This window comes from Neolamprologus brichardi, chromosome 16, assembly GCF_056152115.1.
Source record: "Neolamprologus brichardi isolate AB-2024 chromosome 16, ASM5615211v1, whole genome shotgun sequence".
Classification (NCBI taxonomy): Eukaryota; Metazoa; Chordata; class Actinopteri; order Cichliformes; family Cichlidae; genus Neolamprologus; species Neolamprologus brichardi.
The window spans coordinates 2,877,890-2,903,476 of record NC_142119.1 but is presented as its reverse complement, the minus strand read 5'-3'; the positions used below and the strand labels follow the sequence as shown (position 1 = coordinate 2,903,476).

The following is a 25,587-nucleotide window of genomic DNA, read 5'->3' as shown; positions in this document are numbered from 1 at the left end:
CAATACAGAGAGGTCTATTAACACATAGTGCGTGCTCAAGATAATTCCAGAAAAACACAGTTTGATTTTATACTTATTTTGTTAGGTTGGCTTAAGTTTAGTTCAAGCCGTACTAACACTTTGGACAATTACAGAAGAATCTCACACTGTGGACACATTTGCTGCACTAGGTTTACGAGAGGGAGCTAAAAGGGCAGCAAAGATGGCTAATGTAGCTAATGTAATGTCCAGCCTCATGTTTCCTGTCACCTGGTTGTCTGTCAAGTAATGTGCACAAGACTTCAGGATTGCAGTGCATGTATGTAACAGTTTTAAGAGACAGTATACCTCCAAACAACGTGTTTATACCTTATCTCCTCAGCACGGTGATCAGGGTAGACCTTCTGGAAGTGCCTCAGAGCCTGCATAACTGCTGAGGTGCACTCCACATATGTGTAATCTATCATGATGTCTCCTGTTTGTGAATGAACATAAGAGATAAAAGAGAAAGACAGAGACGGCACATAGTAACAGTGAAAAACAAACATTTCACAACATGTTCTGCATCCTCATTTTCAGTGGAAAATAAGGTGGTCTTTAACTTTATCCTTTGCTACTTGAAAGGTTGTTGCCACATTTTCAGTACGCAATGGAAAAAGGTTTCACTCTCCAAATGTCATGTTTATATTTAGTGCCTCCCTTTTTCATATCTATGTATTTACAGCTTGAGTCACTCAGACATTCCCAGCAGCAGAAAGGAACTCCTCCTCACATGAACCTTTGAAATCAATGTTTTTTTTACATAAAGAACATGTTTTTTTCAGTAAGATGTTGGCAACACACTCACCCAACACACCACAGAGGGGCTGAGCAGCTCCAGGAGGCACTCACCTCTCCTAGTTTCATATATGGTAAATCCACTGTGTCTGGGTTTCTCATGCTCAGCAGCTACAAAAACAGAAAAATGGTGAAGAGATGAAGAAGAAGATGATGAGGGGCTGGGTGTTCAGTTCAGTTTGCACTCTAATTGCTTTTAATTGGAAAAGGCAGCAAGAAGCCTTAGATATTCTCAATTTTTCAGAATGATCCACGTTTATTCCAATTACGTTTATTTCAAAGTCCTATACATAAAATATGACAGGCATTAGGGTCAAAAGAGCGACGTAAGAAACTATTCAAAATAATAGTCCAGTTTAAGAGCTGAATATTTATGGAAGTTAGAATGAGGGAAGGAATTTTGAATAATTTAACTTTAGTCTCATTCTAACCACAGATGACTCTGTTGAATAAACTGGCAACCAGTCGTTAACCTGGAAAACCTTTTAAAACACAGGCCTACCTGTACAGCAGGTAACTCCTGATCACAATTATTCTGTATTTTTACTAATGATGATATATTTACTAACATTATCATTATTAGTTAAATTGTCATTAAGTCAAAGATGATCTGGTTTAAATACAGTAACAACAGGAGGTTCACTGTCTGTGAGTGGTTTTGTACTGAACTTTAAGATGATGTCATGTCCACATACAGCCAGGTGAGGTAAGCCACAGCTGGGATGCAAAGTACAGCACTGAATATGTTGGTCATACTGTGTTAGAGCATGGCGGCCTCTTGTGGTACAAGGCGGACTGCACACCTGTCTGAGGCTGAGAACCATGGCGTCTTCCTCTGCGGTCAGTTGACGGTGTAACAGGAGGTAGACCTGCCGACAGTGACACACAGGGTGGAGGGGTGGGCGGGCCAGCCAGTTTAGCAGCACTAAAACTGCCTCTCTGTTATACGTCCTATTAAATGTGTTTGTTGTCTTTCTGCTTCTTCTGCTGTCGTGTTTTGTGTTAGTCTTTGTGTCTCAACTACTAACTAGGGGAGACCGGGGATAGTTGTAACATGGGTCAGTTGTAACACTTCCAATTTCTCCAATCAGGGCTAAGTTTCAAATGATGTGACTCATCCTGTACATGCCCAATTCAGCTCTGCTATCACATGTGAAAAATCAGCACATTTTGTCAAACACAGACAATTTAACACGAAAAAATGTAATTTTTATGCCAAAAAGTAAGTTTTTCTACTTTATTTCAATTTCTAATAGCATTATCTGCTTTGCAGTTAAACTCATCAAACTTAAATTATGTTATTTGTTTGTCTATGGGGATATATTCTGTGTAGGTCTTTAGTGCTAATGTTTTAGCCGTTGGCTGTAATGTTAGCTAGTTCATGGCTATAGGAGTCCGGGTCAGTTGTAACAGCAACAGTCTGGGTTAGTTGTAACAATAATGCAGATGTTACAACTAACCACACTATTACTTTAACTTATATTAAACAAGTTGGGGCAACGACATCAGCAGAGAGAGGTTCACTGGTCGCTTTTGTATATGCGGTTAATGCCATTGGCAACACAATTCCTCCACTGTTTGTGTTCCCACACATACATTATGCAGACCACTGTGTCAGAGATGGACCAGTAGGAAGTATTGTTAATGGAAATAAATCAAGATGGGTGCAAGAAACAGATTTCCTCATCTTTCTGAAGCACTTTGCAAACCACACCAAGGTAAGCCGTGATAAAAAGTAATGGAATTGCGATGCTGGCGAACAACTACATTTTTTCAGCTTCATTGTTATGTTCAAAATTGGTGCAAGAGTTGTAGGTTATAATGCCCACTGAGCCAATGAGGCCACACTCAAGGAAGACCAACCAAAATGAATGAAATATTCAGTTGCAGAAAATTCCATAATTTGTCTTTTTTGGGGGGTTGACATATGTTCAAAAGCTAGATTTCTGCATTCTGTCACACACACACACACACACATAGCTACATAAATGGCTCTAAGTGCATTCATGTGTTGAATAAACAAAGATTACATGTTAATGTTTTGTTAGTACCCTTATTTCATTGTGTTACATTTCACCCTAGGATATGTTACAACTAACCCAGACTATGGGGTTAATTGTAACATTTCACTCTTTGTGTTTGAGACCATACCATGCAATGGGTAATTGTGCTGCAGAGAAAATAGCTGCACTATTTAATAGCAGAGACATGTAAATACTTTGCATTACATTTTGAATCCACTACCTTAAAAGAGCTCCAATTTACAGACAGAAATGTCAAAAATGTTACAACTATCCCCGGTCTCCCCTACTTAAACCACCAAACCGAAACAAAAAGGGAATTAAATTAAAAGGAATGACCAAAGAAGGAGAACCTGAAATATTGAGCTCAGCAGGACTGTTTTTTGTTTTTTTCTTTTCGTGATGCTAGCTTATTATTATTGTTATTGTTGAAATCTTGTTTTATTGTCACTTGTCAAAATAATAACCATTGTCGCTCATTTCCTGCCTCCAGACATTTAATTTCACATTCACCTCAGTTCCTATTGTAATCATCTCAAACCTGGCAACTAGTCGATACTTTTAGGTTGTCTTATTAGAGTCATGAGTTACACACACGTAAGCCCATAGTCTGAGGGTGAAGTGCTGTAATGGGATGATACAGTACTATGAGGTTTTTAAGATAAGATGGGTATTCAGGAGCCCCCGTCAGTACTCCTGCTACAGGCTTCTTTAGAACCATCAATGATGGCTCTGCTCACCCGTTACCTGTTAATATGAGAGAATAGTTTAACTAAAACGAAAGATTCACTGTGAAAAAGACAAAAAAGTTTATTTGAATGTTTTTAAACAGGTCAAAATACATAACGGTGGAAAGTCCACACTGGGTGACTGTGTAAACAGGTTTATGTCCATAAAACTAAAAATAGCATGGACACATCCATGCACACAGATTTCATAAAATACTTACCAAATAATTACCATGTCACTACAAATAAATCATGGTCTTTGTGTTTGTGATGTGTTATTATTGCTATGTCCAGTGTTCTTGCATAGACTATATGTAAAACATAGAGATAGTTTCCTGGTGTGCTGATGTAAAACTGTCTCAAACCTGCATTCTTTTCATGGCCAAAAAAAGGTTTGGCTCTGTAGAAGGACTTTGGCACAAAAAAAATGACACAGACCAGAGAAGATTAATCAGTTTACATATTTATTATTTCATTGCCAAGTAAACATATGGTGAAGGCTGATTATGTGTTTACACAAATCTGGATTATTTCAATGCTAAATGTGTGAGGAATTCACACTATCAGTGTGAATTCCTCACACTGATTCTAAATTCAGTTTTTTAACTCTTTTTGGCTCAGTGGTTAGGATGGGGGGTTTATTTTTCACCTTTGAAAAAAATTCACGGTTCAGTTCGATACTTTGGTGTCACGGTTCGATATTTTTTTGATACAAAAAAAAAATGTTCATGCCTTTTTAATTTGTCATGTATTAAATTTTCACGGCACATTCTGTCTAGCTCTTCATATTGCAGCCACAGAAATTCTTTTGTCCATGAAACTATAAAGCTGCACTTTCTTTTTGCCTTATAGTCTGATTTGTCATAACTTTTCCGTTTTGTGATCGGCTTTTCTTTGGCTGTCACTTCTTCACCCTGACCTGTCTTATTTGTCTCAGCAGAACTAAAATATATATCCTGCTGCTTTTACACACGCATTCACATAACGCTCAGTGATTCTCTGCTCGATCAACCTCTCACATGTTTAAGCTGCAGGAGATTTCACTTGTCATGTTTGACAGTAAGCTACCGATTGATAAGACGATGTCAGAGGAATTGGTGCGCAAATTATCATCACTCACCAATCAGTGCTGTCGCTCTCTATACACAGTTCGAGCGATTGCAAAGTGAAAGCAAAAAACAAGCGCAAATTCACGATTTCAATATGTCACATATTGACAGTGGCTCACCGATGCCAATGACATAATTACCCAGCTACATTTCTGAAAGAATGCAAAAGCATTGAGTCAATGACATATATTTTTCCTTCCTACGATAGGCCGACGGGCAGGGCAGGGCAGCCCGACTGGAAAAATCGCTAGCCCCGGACGTCAGGCTAGCGATTTTGCAAGCCCTGTATCTGATTGAGGAATCACTCATCTTTGGAAAAGAGAGTTCATTACAGAGAAATGTCTCTTTCCAAAATAAAAGCTATACTATATGCTTCTTCTGGGCTATATTCTCAGCAGCATATTAAACATATCAGGTCCCCATAAGGAGAATCATGTGCTAACGGCTGTCTAAATGACTCGGCTAAAGTTTGTAGCATGCTGCTTGTTGTTTTTGTCTGCTTCCACTTGTCTTTGCACTAGGATGATGTCGGAGTAAATGTGCAGTCATATTCGTTGTGTTCCCACTAGTGCTGTCAGCTAAATCTCCTTGAAATGACGTTAACGCCACAACACACAGCTTAACGAGTGAAGCGTCAGCTCCTTCAAACACACATTAAAGTCCGTTTGGCTGGACACCACCGAACAGAGGTAGCAATATAACATAGCTAACTAGTAGTGAATCCTGCTTGTGCCGTGATATTCAGGACTGCAAACCGAGCAGCATTCACTGAATTTCAGCCTGTTGTGTTTGTGGATATATGACTGACTTTAATTATCCACAAAATCATCAGATTCTCTGTAAGATTAAGGTCGACTATTGGACAGTGTATAAAGTAAATGCTTTAAAACAAAGTAAACGCTGAAAGTACAAACATCACTAATGTCACATAACTTTGCCGGCATGTGGCCAACAAAATGTTTTAATGTTCTTCATTATTAAACATTTGCACATAAATAAGTGACATAATATTCAGTACTTACTTTTGAAAGTTTACTCTTTGGCCGCTCTGCTTCCATTTCGTTGAAGTGTCTCCCAGTCCCAGTGCACTTGTTAGCATGTTTTGGTTCGTGCAACTGGTCCTTCGGGTTATTGTCTCCCCAGAAACATTTCCTTTGTGTCTTGTGTACTTTTGCAGCCTTTTTCTTTTTGCAGGTGTTTTTCTTTTTGCAGCATTTTTCTTTTTGCAAGTGTTTTTCTTTTTGCAGGTGTTTTTCTTTTTGCAGCATTTTTCTTTTTGCAAGTGTTTTTCTTTTTGCAGGTGTTTTTCTTTTTGCAGCATTTTTCTTTTTGCTTCCATTTCGTTGAAGTGTCTCCCAGTCCCAGTGCACTTGTTAGCATGTTTTGGTTCGTGCAACTGGTCCGTCGGGTTATTGTCTCCCCAGAAACATTTCCGTTGTGTCTTGTGTACTTTTGCAGCGTTTTTCTTTTTGCAGGTGCTTTTCTTTTTGCAGGTGTTTTTCTTTTTGCAGGTGTTTTTCTTTTTGCAGCATTTTTCTTTTTGCAGGTGTTTTTCTTTTTGCAGCGTTTTTCTTTTTGCAGCATTTTTCTTTTTGCAGCATTTTTCTTTTTGCAGGTGTTTTTCTTTTTGCAGCATTTTTCTTTTTGCAAGTGTTTTTCTTTTTGCAGGTGTTTTTCTTTTTGCAGCATTTTTCTTTTTGCAAGTGCTTTTCTTTTTGCAGGTGTTTTTCTTTTTGCAGCATTTTTCTTTTTGCAAGTGTTTTCTGAAGTTGCAGTCCGTTTGGCCTCAAGTCATGTTCCAATTAAAAGAGAGATTGATGAAGGCTTTGCTTTAAGGCGGAGCTGCCTTGTGATTGGCAGGTTGCTACCCAGTGAGAATGCAGTTTCCTCAGTTTCTCAGGTAGGGTTGAGCCACTCTTGTCATGTTCTAATTCAAAAAACAAGGCAAGCCTAGCAAAGCTCAAGGCTTAAAATGATACTCCACAAACCATCCAGTTTTTATAGATGTGGGAAGCAACCTTCTGTTTTACATATTCTTTATGTTTATTTGTGTTCCTTACATGTGTTAAAAAATGTAATATTAAAAGCAGAAAGTATAACATAGCAATGTTTCCATGCAGGTCCCTCCAGAAATCTTCATCTAGTCAGAGTCACTGCTGCAGGAGCTGCTGGAGTCCTGGAGAAGAGACAGATGATATTTGGTGAAGTCCTCACATTGATTCTAAATTGAGGGGTGGTTAACTCTTTTTGTCTGAGTGGTTAGGATGAGGGGTTTATTTTTCACTTATGACCTCAAAATATCCTTAAAATTGGCTTAAAGTGTGCATTTGCTGTCCTGCCACCTGCTGATAACCATCCAAACACATCTTAGGAATAACAGATTATTTCAGTGATATTTTTCAGGCTGTATTACACAAACATGTCATGCTTCACTTTCAGCTCAATAACATCTACTTCCTGTTGTGGATCAAATCTGCACTGCTGCAGTATTCAGACTCACCCCGTGACAATCCCTCCCCTTCTTGTGGCATTTGAGGTGCTTGTGTCCTTGCTTGTGCCGGCGCCTGTGCTTCTTCTCACATCCATGAGCATGAGGGCCATGTCCGTGTCCACCGCCATGGCCATGGCCATGTCCGTGTCCACCACGATGGCCATGGCCATGTCCGTGTCCACCACGATGGCCATGTCCATGCCCTCCTTCATGACAGTGCCCGCCTAGAATTAGTCATAAATTCATCTTTTAACATTAAAATGTTTAAATATGTATAAGAAAACACACATTATGGGAGCTATGTGTTTTACCTCTTCCCTTTCCAAACATCTCCAAATTTCAAACCTCACACCCTGTAAGTTCAGATCAGAGTGAGTTCACCAAAACCTGTTCACAAAATAAAATACAACATATACAAACTCTTTCTTCACATATGCATACAAGATAATCAGCAGAGATTCAGTGTTGAACTTACTGTGTGCTGGTAACTTGATCCACTGACTCACCTGTCACCTGCCACTTTTTATATGTAAAGCCACACCTCAACCTGAAGTATGCTGAACGCCCATTTAAAGGTCAAATATAATGTTATAGTCTGCAACTGACCATGCACATACTGATAAAACCAGAATTACATGTTGATGTAAGAACACATGGGTCAGAGTAACACACAAATGCGCTTCGATTTGATGCTTAAGTACTTTGTGAGTGAACAGTGTGATTGACGGGGCTGTTTGTTCCTGCATTTTTCTCATGCAAAACAGGTGTGATTATATATGTTATATTATATCTGTACAGACTTAGAAACAGTAACTTCAGAGAAAGTTTTTTTATAATTTATTTTTTATAATAGTTGTTTGTTTCGTTTGCAGGGCTACATACTCAAGTCCAGACTGTTTTAAAGGTGTCGCATTCATAAGTTCAATCCTAACATTGGCAGTTGGAATTAAAGTGGTTATCACCTCACTAAGTTAATTTAGGTTTTTCCCATGTGTTGACATAATCATATGATTATGATCCCCATGCGTGTCACCATCTCCAGTCAGACACACTGTCAGATGACGATGATGAAATGGTAATTAAAAATGTAGAAAGGCCATAAAAATATGACAGTGAAATGCTAAATTTTCCCAGATGAGAAAAGCAAACCAGGCACAGATTGGATGTCCAGTTTCAGGATCATATATAAATGCTAAAATGATTAAAATTGTAGCCAAAAATCTTATATTTTATGCTCAGAGAAACACACACTTGACGCTCCTACTCTCCTCGCAGAGGTCTGAAGCATCTTTCAGAAACAGTAATGCTATTTTAGGAGAACTGATTCAGGAGCCTGGTAAGAAGTGAACCACCTCTGTACATAAAGCCCGGGGTTACCCTGACGTTTCCCGGATAAGATGAATTCCTGTTACCTGTTTTGGGCTTCAGGTTAGTTTCCAGATTAGAGATCAGCAGGTATGAAATCACCACCTACTCAGATCATCAGAAAATACATCAGTACAAGCGTTAAATACCTCTAATAGACCACAGAGCATACACTAAGAGGCGTGCACAGATCCTGAGGCAGAAACTTGATATATAAGGTTGATAACCATCATCAGAGTGGGTTTTTATCTTTGGCTTTTTTCAGCTGATTAATTATTACACAAAAATTATTTTTGAATTCACCGCCTTGGCTTTTAGAGGATTTTGCCCATTGTTATATCCATCCATCCATCCATCCATCTTCATCCGCTTTATCCGGGGCCGGGTCGCGGGGGCAGCAGCCTAAGCAAAGAGGCCTAGACCTCCCTCTCCCCAGCCACCTCCTCCAGCTCGTCCGGGGGAACACCAAGGCGTTCCCAGGCCAGCCGAGAGATATAATCTCTCCAGCGTGTCCTGGGTCTGCCCCGGGGCCTCCTCCCGGTGGGACATGCCTGGAACACCTCACCCAGGAGGCGCCCAGGAGGCATCCTTGTCAGATGCCCGAACCACCTCAGCTGGCTCCTTTCGATGTGGAGCAGCAGCGGCTCTACTCTGAGCCCCTCCCGGATGGCCGAACTTCTCACCCTATCTCTAAGGGAGAGGCCAGCCACCCTTCGGAGGAAGCTCATTTCCGCCGCTTGTATCCGCGATCTCGTCCTTTCGGTCACTACCCACAGCTCGTGGCCATAGGTGAGGGTAGGGACGTAGATCGACCGGTAAATTGAGAGCTTCGCTTTTACACTCAGCTCCCTCTTCACCACGACGGACCAGTGCAGCGTCTGCATTACTGCAGCTGCAGCCCCAATCCGACTGTCGATCTCCGGCTCCCTTCTCCCATCACTCGCGAACAAGACCCCGAGATACTTGAACTCCTCCACTTGGGGCAGGAACTCATCCCCGACCCGGAGTGGGCACTCCACCCTTTTCCGGCTGAGAACCATGGCCTCAGATTTGGAGGTGCTGATCCTCATTCCCGCTGCTTCACACTCGGCTGCGAAACGTTCCAGTGTGAGCTGGAGGCCCTCACCTGATGAAGCCAACAGAACCACATCATCCGCAAAGATCAGAGATGAGATTCTGAGGCCACCAAAGCGAAAGCCCTCCGCCACTTGGCTGCGCCTAGAAATCCTGTCCATAAAAATTATGAACAGAACCGGTGACAAAGGGCAGCCCTGGCGGAGCCCATCACCCACCAGGAATGAGTCCGACTTATTGCCGGCAATGCGAACCAAGCTCTTGCAACGGTTGTATAGGGATCGAATGGCCCGTAGCAATGGGCCAGACACCCCATACTCCCGCAACACCTCCCACAGGACACCCCGAGGGACACGGTCGAATGCCTTCTCCAAGTCCACAAAACACATGTAGACTGGTTGGGCAAACTCCCATGCACCCTCAAGTATCCTCGAGAGGATGAAGAGCTGGTCCAGTGTTCCGCGACCAGAACGAAAACCGCATTGTTCCTCCTGTATCCGAGGTTCGACTAGCGGACGAACTCTCCTTTCCAGCACCCTGGCATAGACTTTCCCGGGGAGGCTGAGGAGTGTGATCCCCCTGTAGTTGGAACACACTCTCTGGTCCCCCTTCTTAAAGATGGGGACCACCACCCCGGTCTGCCAATCCACGGGTACTGCCCCTGATCTCCACGCAACATTGCAGAGGCGTGTCAACCAGGACAGCCCTACAACGTCCAGAGCCTTCAGGAACTCGGGGCAGACCTCATCAACACCAGGGGCTCTGCCACCAAGGAGTTGTTTAACTGCCTCAGTGACCTCGCCCCCGGAAATTGGCAGGTCATTCCCCTCATCCCCAGACTCTGCTTCCTCCTCGGAAGACGCGTCAGTGGGATTAAGGAGGTCCTCGAAGTATTCCTTCCACCGCCTGACAATTTTCTCAGTCGACATCAGTAGCGCTCCGCCAGCACTATACACAGTGCAGGTAGAGCACCGCTTTCCCCTCCTGAGACGCCTGACGGTTTGCCAGAAAGAATCCCATTGTTATAAATACCTCCAAATATACTTGGTCCGTCCTTTCAGGTAACAAACAAAGGTTAACCTGAAACCTCGTTTGGCACTGATATTATATTTTTACAGAGTTGAAGAAGATGCAGTGAAACCTGCTTTCTTAGCATGTTGTCACGCCTCCGACTCTGAACAAATATCAAGATGGATCACACTGGATTAACCAGTTGTGAAGCTTTGTCATGTTTGTTTCCAAGTGCACTTTTTTTTTTCCAAAAGTGACACTTTTGAACTTTTGAAGCCACAACACAAGGCTTTTTTTGTACACTAAACACACAGTTTTTCTAATAAATTAACTCTTTACCACACAAGCTGCTGGACTTCAGCCTAGAAAACATAATGGTAGGATTGGTATCAATAACCTCGGCTATGTGCTGCAGCAGGGGATGCAGGCGTTGTTGCAGAAAACAGTTGACTGTGAGCGTAAATAAATGTTAAAACATCACGAAATGTGATGATGGCAGTGTTTGTGTTACTGAGTAACGTTGTTTCAAACCTAAAAAAAGAGAACCAGGTGGCTTTATCAGAACAAACAAGACCCCTGATCAAGAACGGTGATGGTCATAAATTTCCCACAAGACCTTGTGCTCCCACAGAGTTAAAGACTTTATCAGTTTCTTAAAACCTACATTATTTATTATATATATATATATATATATATATATATATATATATATATATATATATATATATATATATATATATATATATATATATATATATATATATATATATATATATATATATATATATATATATATATATATATATATATATATATATATATATATATATATATATATATATATTATATATATATATTATATATATATTATATATTATATATATATATATTATATATTATATATATAATATATATATATATATATATTATATATATATATATATATTATATATTATATATATATATTATATATATATATTATATATATATTATATATATATAATATATATATATATATATATATATATATATATATATATATATATATATATATATATATATATATATATATATATATATATATATATATATATATATATATATATATATATATATATATATATATATATATATATATAAAATGACCTGATGTCCCTCCTTATGTTGGACTGCATCATTTATTCGTTTACACTTTATTTCTTGTCTGTTGTCCCACATTTGCCCAGATGGACACATGTCCAGATTTCAGCATGGACTCTGCACCACATATTTAGTTTGCTGGGATCATGAAACCCTCCTGACTGCATAGAACCTGTTAATGAAAAATCTCTGTGAGTCTTTCCTCTACTGTTTCTTCCTCATCACCCTCGTCTGCCAATATGTTTTGTGTACTTCAGGAAGAGATGACAAAGCCAAACTCTGTATTTCTTTTTTAATTATTAAGATCAAATAAAGAGTAAACTACAAGTAAAAGGGGATGTAAGGCAACATGGACAGGAGTCTGTTTTGTACACATGAATGTTTAAGATCAGACTGAGAAAGGATTTTAAGGAGGAGCTCTGGCTGTGTGGACAGGAAGTATTTCAAAGAATGAAACGTGTTCGCAGCTGAAACACATCAACGGTGCACGTTCATTGAGTCATTTCAGGTGTGACTTAAAAACAGAGATTATGTGTTCCAGTAAATGTTGTTTTTCTATTTTTTGTTGGAGACAATGATGTTTTTTGGCATGCAGTCTGTTCAGAGCTTGACCTTCCCGGCCAGCCCACTGGTGGGATAAAGTCGTGAGAAGCGGCCGAGGGTCCAGATCGGGAAGACGTTTCTGTATGAGGTGTAGCTGATGGCACAGCTTTTATTGAACACACCTGCAATATTCTCCTGAAAAGGAAGAAGAAAAACAACACATTAACAATCCTGTTGTATTTCACATGGTCATCAGTGTAGGCATTAAAGGGACACATGTCCCGTTTTGGAAATATCTGCTTTTGAAAAACTAAGCAGCTAAGACTCTTTACAGAGTGAAGACATTTGTGTTTGATTTTTAGGGTGCGCTGTCCCTTTAAAGGCAGAGAGTCACCTGTGGCCAGTCTCCGCTGGGCAACTGCTTGTCAATCAGCATCTGTACTCCCCTCTCAATGGACTTGCTGTCAGGATGCCTGGTTATACAGACACACAACATGCATTACATAAACTAAACAACCCGATTAACACAATGCTCACATCACATCTTTATTCTGACTCTTTCTGATTGGTCAGTAGCCCAAAGGTGAGTTGCTCTTTATTACCTGACAGCCATCAGCCCTAACAGAGCCCAGCAGGTGTTGTGTATCTGAGCGGAGCCACTCTGGATGTAGCGACGCTGCTCACATGACTCAAAGTCCTCCCCCCACCCTCCCTCTGGCATCTGCCGGTCCAGCAGGAACCGACAGGCTTTCTGCACCTCTTCGCACACATGTCTGCTCACAAAGAATGTGACACAAAAAGAAATATGTAGGCTAGAGGTCACAGAAGGTCATGACTGTTGAGCAAGTTTTGGAGAACAATGGGCGGTTGAAACGTAGGAGAATGTGTATAAAAGTCAGTTATTACATCTTACCCATTCTCGTACACGTGACCCATGCAAGCAAAAGCTTCCAGGCCAAACCACATCCCATACGTGAAGCAGACTCCCCAGGACCTAAGCAATGAGAAAGGAATGTAAAAGTCATGTTCACAGTATAGTTGGAGCTTTCCTTGCACACCTTTATATCATTTTACTTCCTGCCTTTGTCTGTTTTAACTTCATGTTCTGGTCATCAGTTTCACCTGTTGTTCACAAGCATTAGCTGCACCGTTCTGTCACCTGATCAGCTTTGAAAGTTGGTGTAATAGTTTTTCTTTCACATTTCAATTAGGATTAAACAAACAGAAGCACAAATTATAAAGAATTCCTCAATTGTCAGAATTCCCCTTTTCAATTTTTGTTTTTTTTACAAATGCACTTTAATGCACTTGCACCTGCATGCTACTGATTCATGTTAGTTGTTCATCATTTTGTCTTAGGAATATCAGGAAAGTCTGTGGCGTCCGTCTGTCCAGGAGAATAAAGAGTTACATTAGTAACATTTTAGGCCCCTTTTCTATGGAACCAGCTTCCAGTTTGGATTCGGGAGACATGCACTATCTCTACTTCTAAGATTAGGCTTAAAGGTTTCCTTTTTTGCTAAATCATATAGTTAGGGCTGGATCAGGTGACCCTGAATCCTCCGTTGGTTATGCTGCAATAGACGTAGGCTGCTGGGGGATTCCCATGATGCAATAAATGTTTCTTCTTCAGTCGCCTTACTCAATATGTGTTAGTAGACTTCTCTACATTGAATCATACTTGTTATTAATCTCGGGCTCTCTTCCACAGCTTGTCTTTATCCTGTCTTCCTTCTCTCACCTCAACTGGCCACAGCAGATGGCCCCGCCCCTCCCTAAGCCTGGTTCTGCCAGAGGTTTCTTCCTGTTAAAAGGGAGTTCTTCCTTCCTACTGTCGCCAAAGTGCTTTCTCATAGGGGCTCATATGATTGTTGGGGTTTTCTCTGTATGTATTATTGCAGGGTCTACCTTACAATATAAAGCACCTTGAGGTGTTGTTGTGATTTGGTGCTGTTTAAATAAAATTGTTGTCTTTCAGTGTACTTGGTCATTACTTGATGTGTTTTTAATTTTTTCTGTAACAACAGCACTGAAACTTTTTCTCTTTCAAAGTGTAATTTCTCAGTTCAATGCACGGTTACACCGAATAAATCTCAAGTAATCTAATTCCTTTGTGGTTTTGAAGAACCACATAAATGACTTGAGCTTAGCTGATTTTATTAAACCTGACAAACTTCATGTCTATGTTATTATTTAGTTTTTTTGTTTGTTTGTTTTTTTTACAAATTTGTCTCTAATGTTCTGGATTTGGGTGCTCTCATATATAAAATCTACCAAGGAGATCCAGTAATAATCTCTAATTTTGGCCTCACCCTTCCCAAGATCCATCAGGTCTCTGAACCTTCCTGCAGTACTCCAGCCCCTCTCTCAGAGTCGACCTGAAGAAGACACAGCAAACTCAGAGGATCCTCCTGAACTTAAGCGACAACTGAGAAAACACAAATGCTCAAGATATTTTCAGAAAAAGACAGTTTGGTTTTACACTCATTTTATTAGGTCAGCTTTAGTTTAAGCCCTGCTAATACTTTGGACAATTAAATAAGAATCTCACACTGTGGACACATTTGCTCCAATGGGTTTATGAGAGGGAGCTAAAAGGGCAGAAAAGATGGCAGTAAGTGTAGCTAATGTCCAGCCTTTGCTGTCACCTGCCCGTCTGTTGAGTCATGTGCACAAGGGTTCAGGATTGCAGTGCACGTGTGAAAACAGTTTTAGGAGATAGCATACCTCTAAACAACGTGTTTATACCTTATCTCCTCTGCACGGTGATCAGGGTAGACCTTCTGAAAATGCCTCAGAGCCTGCATAACTGCTGAGGTGCACTCCACATATGTGTAATCTATCATGATGTCGCCTGTTTGTGTATGAACATAAAAGATAAAAAAAAAAAAGACAGACAAGGCACAAAGTAACAGTGAAAAACAAACATTTCACAACATGTTCTGCATCCTCATTTTCAATGGAAAATAAGGGAGTTTTTGACTTTCTGCCCTTTGCTACTGGAAAGGTCATTGCCACATTTTCAGTACGCAATGGAAACAAAGGTTTCCACTCTCCAAATGTCATGTTTATATTTATTGCTTCCCTTTTTCATATCTACGTATTTACAGTTTAAGGGACTCAGACATTCCCAGCAACAGCCGGGAACTCCTCCTCACATGACTCTTTGAAATCAAAGTTTCTTTGATACAGAGACATTTTTTTCAGTAAGATGTTGGCAACACACTCACCGAACACCTCAGAGGGGTTGAGCAGCTCCAGGAGTCTCCCTCCTCTCTTAGTTTCATATGTGGCAAACCCACCATCTGTGTTTTTCATGCTCAGCAGCTACAAAAACAGAAACATGGTGAAAAGATGAAGAAGAGGATGACGAGGGGCTGGGTCTTCAGTTCAGTTTGCACTCCAATTACCTTTAAAATGAAAAGGCAGCAAGATTTCACAGGAAGCCTTAGATATTCTCAATTTTTCTCAACGCTCCACATTTATTTCAACAACGTTTATTTTAGTTAGTGCTATACATAAAATACGATAGGAATTAGGGATCAAATGTGCAACATAAGGTAATATTAGAGTGTTAAACCTAGAAAATCAATTAGAAATTACAGTCAAGTTTAAGAGCTGAGTATTTATTTGGTTCATTTAAAAGACGAGCTGCAGCAGACCTGCAGATCTCTGGGATGTGTGGGGCATAAAACACAAACAGGATGTGGAGAGTATGAACTGTTTAAAAAAAAAAAGGCTTACTGACAAAGTCCTCCTTTTGTACTCACCACGTTGACGGCATCACACAGACGCTCAGAGGAGACGGGCTGCCTGATGGAGGGGCAGAGCTCCTGCAGCAGCATCAGTGACTTCAGGCCTTCTGCAGTGCAGTCGGCCACAATCCAACCACAGTCACGGGTACTGAAAGGGAAACCTCCCTGAAACAAATGCAGTGCATGCTTTACTTATGCACATAAGCTAAATTTAAGACAGTTTATGTTTTGTCAAAGGACATCCGAGTGATTTATTTAACAATGATAAATAAACTGGTTAAAAGCGACTGCAGGGTGATAATATCTGTACCTTATTCATCTGTCTGTAGTACTTCTGATATTGAGGAGGATTCTCCGGGATCTGTAAGAGCGAAAAACTGGTCAGCCATTTAAAATAAACATTTTTTTAAAGTGTCAAAATAAAACCCATCGTGATGAAGTCTTGAAACTTGGGGCCATCTTAGAAGCTCATGCAGCATGTTTTTGTCCCGTTATCTTAAAACATATAATTACATTTCAATGGTCATCAGGACACAGAAACTGCATGTTTAAATCACCAGTCAAATCGGATTAAAATCACTTATCTGCAAACGTTTCTCTAAATAAAGTTTTAAAAAACCCTTTTTCACTAAAAGGTATTACTTCTATCATCATCATTGCTGTTAGGGAATTCACCCATAGATTATAATTCAGGATTCTTTGATTTCTGGAAGAAAAACTCAAATATACTAAAACAATGTGGTTTCTGGTTTCCAACTTTAATGTTTAGGTGAATTATCCCAATCAGAAGCTAGTTTTTCAGATTATTCAGACCCCACATAAATATGCAAAGAGCACAAAAAATATGTTTTCATTATGAAAGCCATTCGGTGGATAAAGTTCATCTCCTTGCTGTACCTGTGTGATAGTGAGAAACTGATGGGCGTCTCGAAGGCATTCAGCTAGTTTTGGGTCGTCCTGAGCTCCTGCCTGGAAAAAACAAAACAAAACTGCAACACACAAAACTTTCTGAGTAGTTTTCCTGATGTGTTTTTATGTCAAACACAGCACTAAAACAGCTCTTCTCAAGGTCGTCTTGATCTCGGACTAAATTACACAGGTAACATTTCTGTTACCAGATAATATTTATTGACAAAGTTGATTGTGACGTCCCATTTAGGACTATGTGTTGGCTCAGTGTTTGACTAGTTCAACTCTCATCAAAATTTACTCACTGATTTCATATGTGAGTTTCTCAGGGCTCAATTCTGGGTACACGGCTGTGTCTGAGTACAATAACGTGCATTTTACCTAAATTTAGAAGCAAAAAGTTATCCAGGTCATATCTTTAAGACATTGCTGTCTGTTTTCTGGCTTCATGAATAGATAGAGTTGGGTGTCATCTGCATAGCAGTGAAAACGTATGCTGTGCCTTCTAATGATGCTGCCTAAGGGAAGCACGTATAATGTAAACAGAATTGGTCCTAGCACTGAACCCTGTGGAACTCCATAACTAACCTCAGTGTGTGAAGAGGACTCTCCATTTACATCAACAAATTGGAGTCTATTAGATAGATGACGACACAAACCACTGCAGTGCAGTACCTGTAATACCTACAGTATGCTCTAATCGCTATAATAAGATATTATGGTCAACGGTATCCAACGCTGCACTGAGGTCTAGCAGGACAAGCACAGAGATGAGTCCACTGTCAGAGGCCATAAGAAGATCATTTGTAACCTTCACTAAAGCTGTTTCTGTGCTGCGATGAACTCTGAAACCTGACTGAAACTCTTCAAATAAACCATTCCTCTGCAGATGATCTGTTAGCTGTTTGACAACTACTCTTTCAAGGATTTGAATTCCATATGAAATTAAGGTTGGAGATTGGCCTATAATTAGCAAAGACAGCTCAGTCAAGGGATGGATGATTAAGTAATGGGTTAACTACAGCCAGCTTGAAGGCCTGTGGAACAGAGCTAATTATTAGAGATAGGCTGCTTATATTTAAGATTGAACCATTAATTAATGGCAGCACTTCTTTAAGCAGTCTTGTTAAATACAGATGGAGGGGTGTTGGAGGGGTTTTACATATGAGCATGAATGTGCTTTGGCTGAAATTACTGTAAGCATTAGAGGTCATCTTTGTCTTACCTCGAGGTAAGCCTGCACAGCAAAGCAGGTGTCCCAGAGCTGAGATCCATTCGTCCCCTGTGTCAGAGAAGAGATTGGATTAATCCCAAAGCATGAAACAAACAAGTAAACTAAAACAATGTGTTTGAAGGCAATAGGTTTATGTATTCAAGTAGATTTTGGGCTATTCTTTGGATTAATGCACCACCTGAACTTTAGCTGTCGCCGAAACTGATTCTATGGATTCTTCTTTCTACATCGGTGATGCACCATTTTCCTCTATATCTCACACTTAATGACATCTTTCTGCTAAGAGAATAATATGGATTTAATAAAGGCTCAGTAAAGAGTAATCTTCTTTCTTCTTTTGCAAGCTGGAGGTGCAAAGATCCTCACAAACACACCTTCAAATGTTAAAGAGGTAAAACAAAGACGGAACAAATTCTCACCTGCATTTTCATCCCATCCAGTCCCAACCTGGTACACAGAGAACTTACAGTAAGTTTATCAGTTTTACACCTTTTGTAAATGATTTTTTTTTTCTGTATGTTGCATAGTTGAAGTTGTTCTTGAAGCTGGAGTTTGGTTTGTTTTATTACTGAACTGTTCAAGATTGGCTGACTGACCAGAGGTAGTCCGGGATCCTGGACACGTGCTCCTTAAAGGCTGCAGAAGAAGGACCATCGACATACCAGCGAACCAGCATGTTGATAGTCTTGGAGATCTGAGGAGAACCATCAGCAGATATCTAACTGCACGTTGCTCTTTTTATTTTACACTGTTGGTTCAAAACATACTTAGAAAACAGGAAATACTTTGTATAAATAGGTAACTTCACATCTGAGCAGACAAGTATCACATGTGGAGTTCCCCAAGGTTCCATCTTGGGACCCCTTCTGTTTAACATTTACATGCTCCCACTGGCACAGATTATAAAGAACAACAAAATAAACTATCATAGCTATGCAGATGACACACAAATATATATCACAATGTCACCAGGAGACCGAGGCCTTGTATAGGCTCTTGGTAAATTCATTGAGGAAATTAATGACTGGTTGTGCAACAATTTTCTCCAGCTAAACAAAAACAAAACTGAGGTAATAGTCTTTGGTGCCAAAGAAAAACGATTACAGGTCACCAGAGAACTTCAATCTATACACCTAAAAACCACAAACCAGGCGAGAAATTTGGGTGTAGTGATGGATGCAGACCTAAACTTAGAAAAACACAGTAAGACAATAACAAAATCAGCTTACTATCACCTCAAGAATATTTCAAGGATAAAAGATCTGATGTCTCAACAGGACCTGGAAAAACTAGTCCATGCATTCATCTTTAGTAGGCTTGATTACTGTAACAGCATCTTTACAGGTCTACCTAAAAAATCAGTCAGACAACTACAGCTCATTCAGAACTCTGCTGCTCGAGTCCTCACTAAGACCAAAAAAGTGGACCACATCAGTCCAGCTCTGAGGTCTTTACACTGGCTGCCTGTCCGTCAGAGGATAGACTTTAAAGTTCTGATGCTGGTCTATAAAGCTCTGAATGGTTTAGGACCAAAATACATCAGTGACCTCCTGACCCAGTATGAACCTTCCAGATCCCTCAGGTCATCTGGATCCGGTCTTTTATCAGTTCCCAGAGTCAGAACCAGACATGGAGAAGCTGCATTCAGCTTTTATGCTCCACATATCTGGAACAAACTTCCAGAAAGCCTCAGATCAGCTGAAACACTCAGTTTATTTAAATCCAGGTTGAAGACTCACCTGTTCTCAGCTGCATTTGAATAAAGCACCAAATCCACACGTTTAAGCTTAAATTTCCAAACTTACATTTTAACTACTGATTTTATCTACTGTTCTGATTTTATCTGTTTCGATTTTATATACTGTTTTTTTAATCAATTTTAAATCATGCTTTTTATTTGTTTTTGTTTTTAATGTCTCTGTAAAGCACTTTGAATCACCTTGTTGTTGAATTGTGCTATATAAATAAACTTGCCTTGCCTAAATAAGATGATTTTGTGAAATTTTGCACCTAGAAGCTCAAACTCCACAAAATTTGTGTTCTTTGCTTCGAGTATCTGTGTATTAGTTACCGGGCCAATGCTGATGCATTTCGTGAAGCGATCGTCGGCCTCGATGTGATCATACAGCTCTTTGACTGCTTTTCCTCTCAGCGTGGTACTGTAGTGGGCTTCGTATACATTTAACACCACTGAAGGCCAAAAGGAACAAAGTCACAGGGTTAGAGGATAGAGTGGAGGGGAATACCCACTGAAAACACTTATTACCATCCTCACTGTGTAAAACACTCTCCAGACAAAACTTTTCTATTAAAGTGAATTGTTAAATGTTGTCATTTTTATGCTTACCATCTCTACATTGTTTCAAACTGTGTGATAAAGACATTCCTTTGTCTCTGACCACTTCTCCAGCCAATTTGGTGCTGGGGGAGGCTGACGTGGGTTTTATTAGGCACATCTTATCTGAAAGATCTGTTTCTTGTGTTGTAAGCTTCCTGCTTTTATGATCCTTTTGGTGAGCAGGAGGACACACAAACGCACCCCATGACACACACACACACACACACACACTCACATGCGCGTGCACACACACGGACACACACGTTCTGGCACATGCATAGACATGCATACACGTGCACACACATACACATAGTGCCTTGTCTTTTAGAACCATTGGGGGGGTTTTACGGTGGGAGGTGCTTGTGTTGTGATGTGTATTGTAACAGTTTGTCAATAAATAGCTGTGAGGAGAGCTGCTCTTTGAAGGACTTGGTTTGGAGACAGGTGAGGAGCGTTTAGCTCCACAGCCTGGTTCTGACCAAGCCGTCCCTCGATAGCGAGTAAAAGACTGGTTGAAGATGTTCTGTCTTGTTTTTGTTCTCCATGAGGAATAAGTCTCTAAACTAGCGGAACCTGTGGAAACACATACTCAACAGTTTCTCTTTCCTTCATGTCTGCTGCTGAAAGCTTTGCTGTTGTGCAAAACATCTGTTAGCCCATTTTTTCTTAGCAGTCATTACAACCCAACTGTTTTAAATGTGCAGCTCTGGAGGCAGGTATTCACAGGTCAGACTTACTGTAAGCGACTGTGAGGAGTGTGCTGTGAGGTGTGTACATGTCACATGCTGCCACGTTGTTCCTCTGCGCCGGCCAGTTTATAAAAGCATAGTCCTGCACATAAAGCTCCTATAGCACAAAGAACAAGGCCCATGTTATTGATATGCATACAGACTACAGAGGAAGAGAACAATTAAAGGCAAAACACAGGCACAGGAACACACTCTATTCACATAATTCTCCTTGACTCCAACCTCAGCCTAAAAAATAAGAACAAGGAAGAGACAGACAGACAGGTAGATATAATAAAAAAAAAGGAAGAAAACAAACATATAAACACACATTATGCCCCTATCGTGGACTAAACCAATCAGAGATAGTCAGGGGCGGGACCTCTCTGATCGGCCGTGGTCCAGTTGAAAGTGCAGGTGGAAGAGGGAGGTGAGTAGCTTGAATAAAGCGATATCGATTCATTAAATTCTGAATTGACTTTTAAATATAACTGTGTTTTGTCAGAAACGCCAAATTCTCAGATTAAAGCTCACAAAACCATTTCAACAACAACCAAACAGTAAATGAGAGCAGGTACACGGATTCCACGCAAAGACGTAAACACAGAGTGGACCCGACGCATCAGAATCAGCTTTGTCTTTCTCGGCTTTCTCACCCGACGGCACGTAGACGGACACGCCGTCGGACACGCCGTCGGAGCTCAATGATTCTGATGCGTCGGGACCACTCTGTGTTTACGCCTTTTTGCACTGATTCTGTGCTGCTATAAACTTATGTTTACAGAGCTGTCGGCCGCTGTCTTTTTCTTTTTTTTCACTTAAATGACCTCGGACAAGAAAGCCTAATTTCTGCTGTTCAATACTGAAGAAATTAAAACTTTTTAAAATTATGCAAAATTACAGAATATTGCAGAATATTTTTAAGGTTATCTGCTATAAAAAGCCAGAAAAATCTCCTTCGTGTTTTTCTATGTTTTATTCTCAGTTACTTTCACACAAAGGCATCTGCTGTGATGTTCACAATTCTGATGAAGTCTCACATGTATCAGTACTGATAAATGATCAGAATTATAATATTTCTGACTGTCTGAGGATAAATTGAATCAACCTAGAAAACCTTTTAAAACACAGGCCTACCTGTACAGCAGGTACCTCCACAGATGCTCACAGTCATTCTCTATTTTTACTAACGCTGATATATTTACTAATATTATCATTATTTTAATTATCATTAATGGCAAAGAGGATCAGGTTTAATTACAGTAACAGCAGGACTGTTTTTGTGCTGAACTTTAAGAGGATGTCATGTCCACATGACATCACCAGGTAAGCCAAAGTACAACACTGAATACGTTTGGCCGTACTGCGTTTGAGCATGGCGCCCCCATGTGGAACATGGTGGACTGCACACCTGTCTGAGGCTGAGAACCAGGGGATCTTCGTCTGCGGCCAGTCTGACGGCATAACAGTAACTCATCGGGAGGTAGACCTGCCGACAGTGACACCACAGGGTGGAGGGGTGGGCCGGCATCCAGGTGGGGAAGAGCCTGGAAGAGACAGAAACACGTCAGGAATCCTGGAACATTTATATTTGAGGGAAAATGATCAGTCTGACTTCCATTCTACTTAGAAAAACCACAAGTCGGGGACGAACAATGCCGCAGAGGGTTAAACTCTTGTTTCATGTAACACACCTGTGAGAGGCCACAGAGCTGCACGATTTCTGCCTCATGAGCCACAGCTGAGGTGTGTTCCAGCTCGTCGGCCACGGCATATAGTCTGCCATCCTAAACTGCCACACCCCTGTCACTTCCCCCATTTTTGCCATTATTGTAAGCAAAGGTGTGCCCTTACTGTGTTAATTAGTTCAATGTTGTGGAAGCAGGTAGGGGTTCTCTGCCCCTACCTGCAGCCTGGAAATCATCTCCCACTCACCACATCTCAGGCAGGAGCGTGTTCATTCCCTCCCAGCTGTAGACGTTCAAAATGGCCAACCAGAATTTACCCCACGAGGGAATCCCAACTGCTCCACCTGTACCAGATAAACACAGAGCGCTATGGTACACTGCAGCTCAAAACATGACACCATGGAGAAAAACGCACACTGAACATGACAGACCTTTGCTGTGCAGGTTGTTCCTGGCACGAACCATGTCTGGATCATCGGGATCCACTCCCAGGATCCGAAGTGAGGTGTAACTCAGCGCTGTGCCAAAGACGGTGGACTTGTCTTCAACATGTCTGCAGAGGTGACACACACATGCTCACTGCTGCTGTGATCAGCGCTTGAGGGGTTGACTTTGGAAACGTGCTCTCCTGGGATCATTTTAGAGCAGTTTAGCAGCACTAAACTTGCCTCTCTGTTATATGTGCTGTTAAATGTGTTTGTCTTTGTGTCTCAGTGCTTCTTATTCGTTTGTTTTCCCCTGTATTTGGTTCTTATTTAAATCTGGTAAGAGTTTTGATGTAATAACAGGTTGGAAGTTATTACTGATATCAGTTCCACATGAGGGATAAGGTTGGTATGGTGATATGAACATTAAAAGAATATTAAAAAAAAACATTTGTTGACTTACAGACCCCAGCCTCCATCAGGGAGCTGGACTGAGCGCAGGTACCTCACCATCTCCTTCTTCCAGGCCTCAGGCAGAGAGATCTTAGCTACATGGCAGGTGATCAGGAGACCTGTGGAAGCACTCGAACAGAGACATGAAATCCCTCACACCCTGTTTTATTTATATAGCATCAATTCACAACAACAGCCACCTCAAGCCGTTTTATATTTTAAATTGAAGACCCTAATACAGAGAAAACACCAACAATCAAAACAAAGGACAAACTCCATTTGAACAGGTAACCTGCAGAAACAGTCTCAGGGAGGGACAGTCTGTGTGAACGAGGAGGGAGATGGACAAAAGACAAACTATGGCACAGAGAGCCAGCATTTAATAATTACTAAAGATTCAGTGCTATAGTGGTGCATAAAGAGGTGAAGAAGAAACACTCAGTGCATCATAGGAATCCCCCAGCAGCTTTGGACTATTGCAGCGTGACTAAGGATGGATTCAGGGTTAGCTGATCCAGCCCGAAGCATAAGATTTATCAAAAAGGAAAGTCACTACAGACATCAGGATAAGGAGGATGACTAGACTCACCTGGCAACAGGAAGAGAGGCCCTCCATAGTCTCCTGCCCAGTGACCGTCCTCGGCCTGCAATTGACTGTAGAAGTGCATGCCTTTCACTGCGGCGTCCACAGCAGTGTGGGCGGCTGGAGAGTCGGACACGAACTTACTCTGTGTAGAGAATCAGTGATCTTACCACCCACCGTGGTCATCCACAAAGTTTAAAGATATTCAAGTTTACTGTGTCGCTCTGAGAAATCCAGTTTCCAGTAAGAGCCAAACAGTCAACTCAAAAGCTGTAAAAGATGGGAAATAACTGAGGAGCCCACCGTGTCCAAGCCGAGTGAATGGGCCTCCAGCATGCTCTGCTCTCTGTCTGCGGTCTCCTGATCTTCCAGGTACCGCCACGTCTGCCGGCCCTTCACATTGGTCAGCCTCCAGCGGCTTAGGTCTGTGGCTGGCTCAGTCTTATACGGCCCCCCTCGCCTCCGCAGGTGCCTGGCAGAAAGAGTATTTGAAGAAGGAAACACTTCTGTAGATTGCCTTTTACAGATGTGACTGAAGTGCAGACTTCCAGCTTGATTTCAAGAGATTTAACAAAATATCATTGTTTCATTTTTATAAATTAGAGCAATTTTACATACAGACCCCATTTTCAGATGCTCAAAGGTTATTAAACACTTGACTGTCAACCTGTTTCATAAGCAGGTAAGACCCGGCTCCGACCTCTCGCATCCCATCCCCAAATTTTAGCTATCTAAAAACTCTTTATAATTCCTGAGCTCATTAACAAGTACATTTCACTAATGTTTTCTTAAACATTTCTTAGAGTTACGACAAAAACGTGCACTATGAATGATTCATTTATTATCATCCTATTTTTTCAGGTAAAAATCTCACTGAAATTGAAATCTCATAGTTGTTAAATGAAAGAAGCCAAATACTCACGTTCCCTCAGTCATAGCTGCTGTCAGATCAGTCAAACCCTCCGCTGAAATACGTGAATGAATCTCATCTCAAGAGCTCCCGAAGCTCCGCCCCTTCCAGTGTTTCCAAGGGAACTGTAGTCCTGAGAGGGCAGCGAGTGCAGCGAGTTTAGTACATCTTAAACTCCACTTCCCAGGAGGCCATGCGAGGCCCGTCCGAGGAGTTCTCCACATGGAGAGACATGAGCAGAGACTCGGCTTTCCAATCACAAACCG

General features: G+C 40.9%; 1 protein-coding gene and 1 long non-coding RNA gene across 2 annotated transcripts; both read right to left on the bottom strand.

The window, feature by feature from the left end:
* Window positions 1-5,880: 5,880 nt before the first annotated feature.
* LOC148098107 (uncharacterized) lies at window positions 5,881-7,679 on the bottom strand. The gene is made up of 4 exons (XR_015716584.1): window positions 7,641-7,679; window positions 7,477-7,552; window positions 7,175-7,389; window positions 5,881-6,850 (listed from the first exon to the last, which is right to left on the bottom strand). It is a non-coding gene; the product is annotated as an uncharacterized LOC148098107 (long non-coding RNA).
* Window positions 7,680-12,033: 4,354 nt separating this feature from the next.
* lss (lanosterol synthase (2,3-oxidosqualene-lanosterol cyclase)) lies at window positions 12,034-25,400 on the bottom strand. The gene is made up of 22 exons (XM_087829798.1): window positions 25,334-25,400; window positions 24,715-24,883; window positions 24,418-24,556; window positions 23,839-23,947; window positions 23,382-23,503; window positions 23,198-23,294; window positions 22,674-22,809; window positions 21,272-21,380; window positions 20,268-20,386; window positions 18,793-18,890; window positions 18,616-18,643; window positions 18,188-18,244; window positions 16,951-17,022; window positions 16,364-16,414; window positions 16,069-16,218; window positions 15,529-15,625; window positions 15,047-15,152; window positions 14,611-14,676; window positions 13,212-13,292; window positions 12,901-13,071; window positions 12,693-12,771; window positions 12,034-12,493 (listed from the first exon to the last, which is right to left on the bottom strand). Exons 1-22 carry the CDS (start codon window positions 25,345-25,347, stop codon window positions 12,356-12,358), a joined length of 2,208 nt encoding a protein of 735 aa, XP_087685924.1. The 5' UTR covers window positions 25,348-25,400; the 3' UTR covers window positions 12,034-12,355.
* Between the last annotated feature and the right edge of the window lie 187 nt (window positions 25,401-25,587).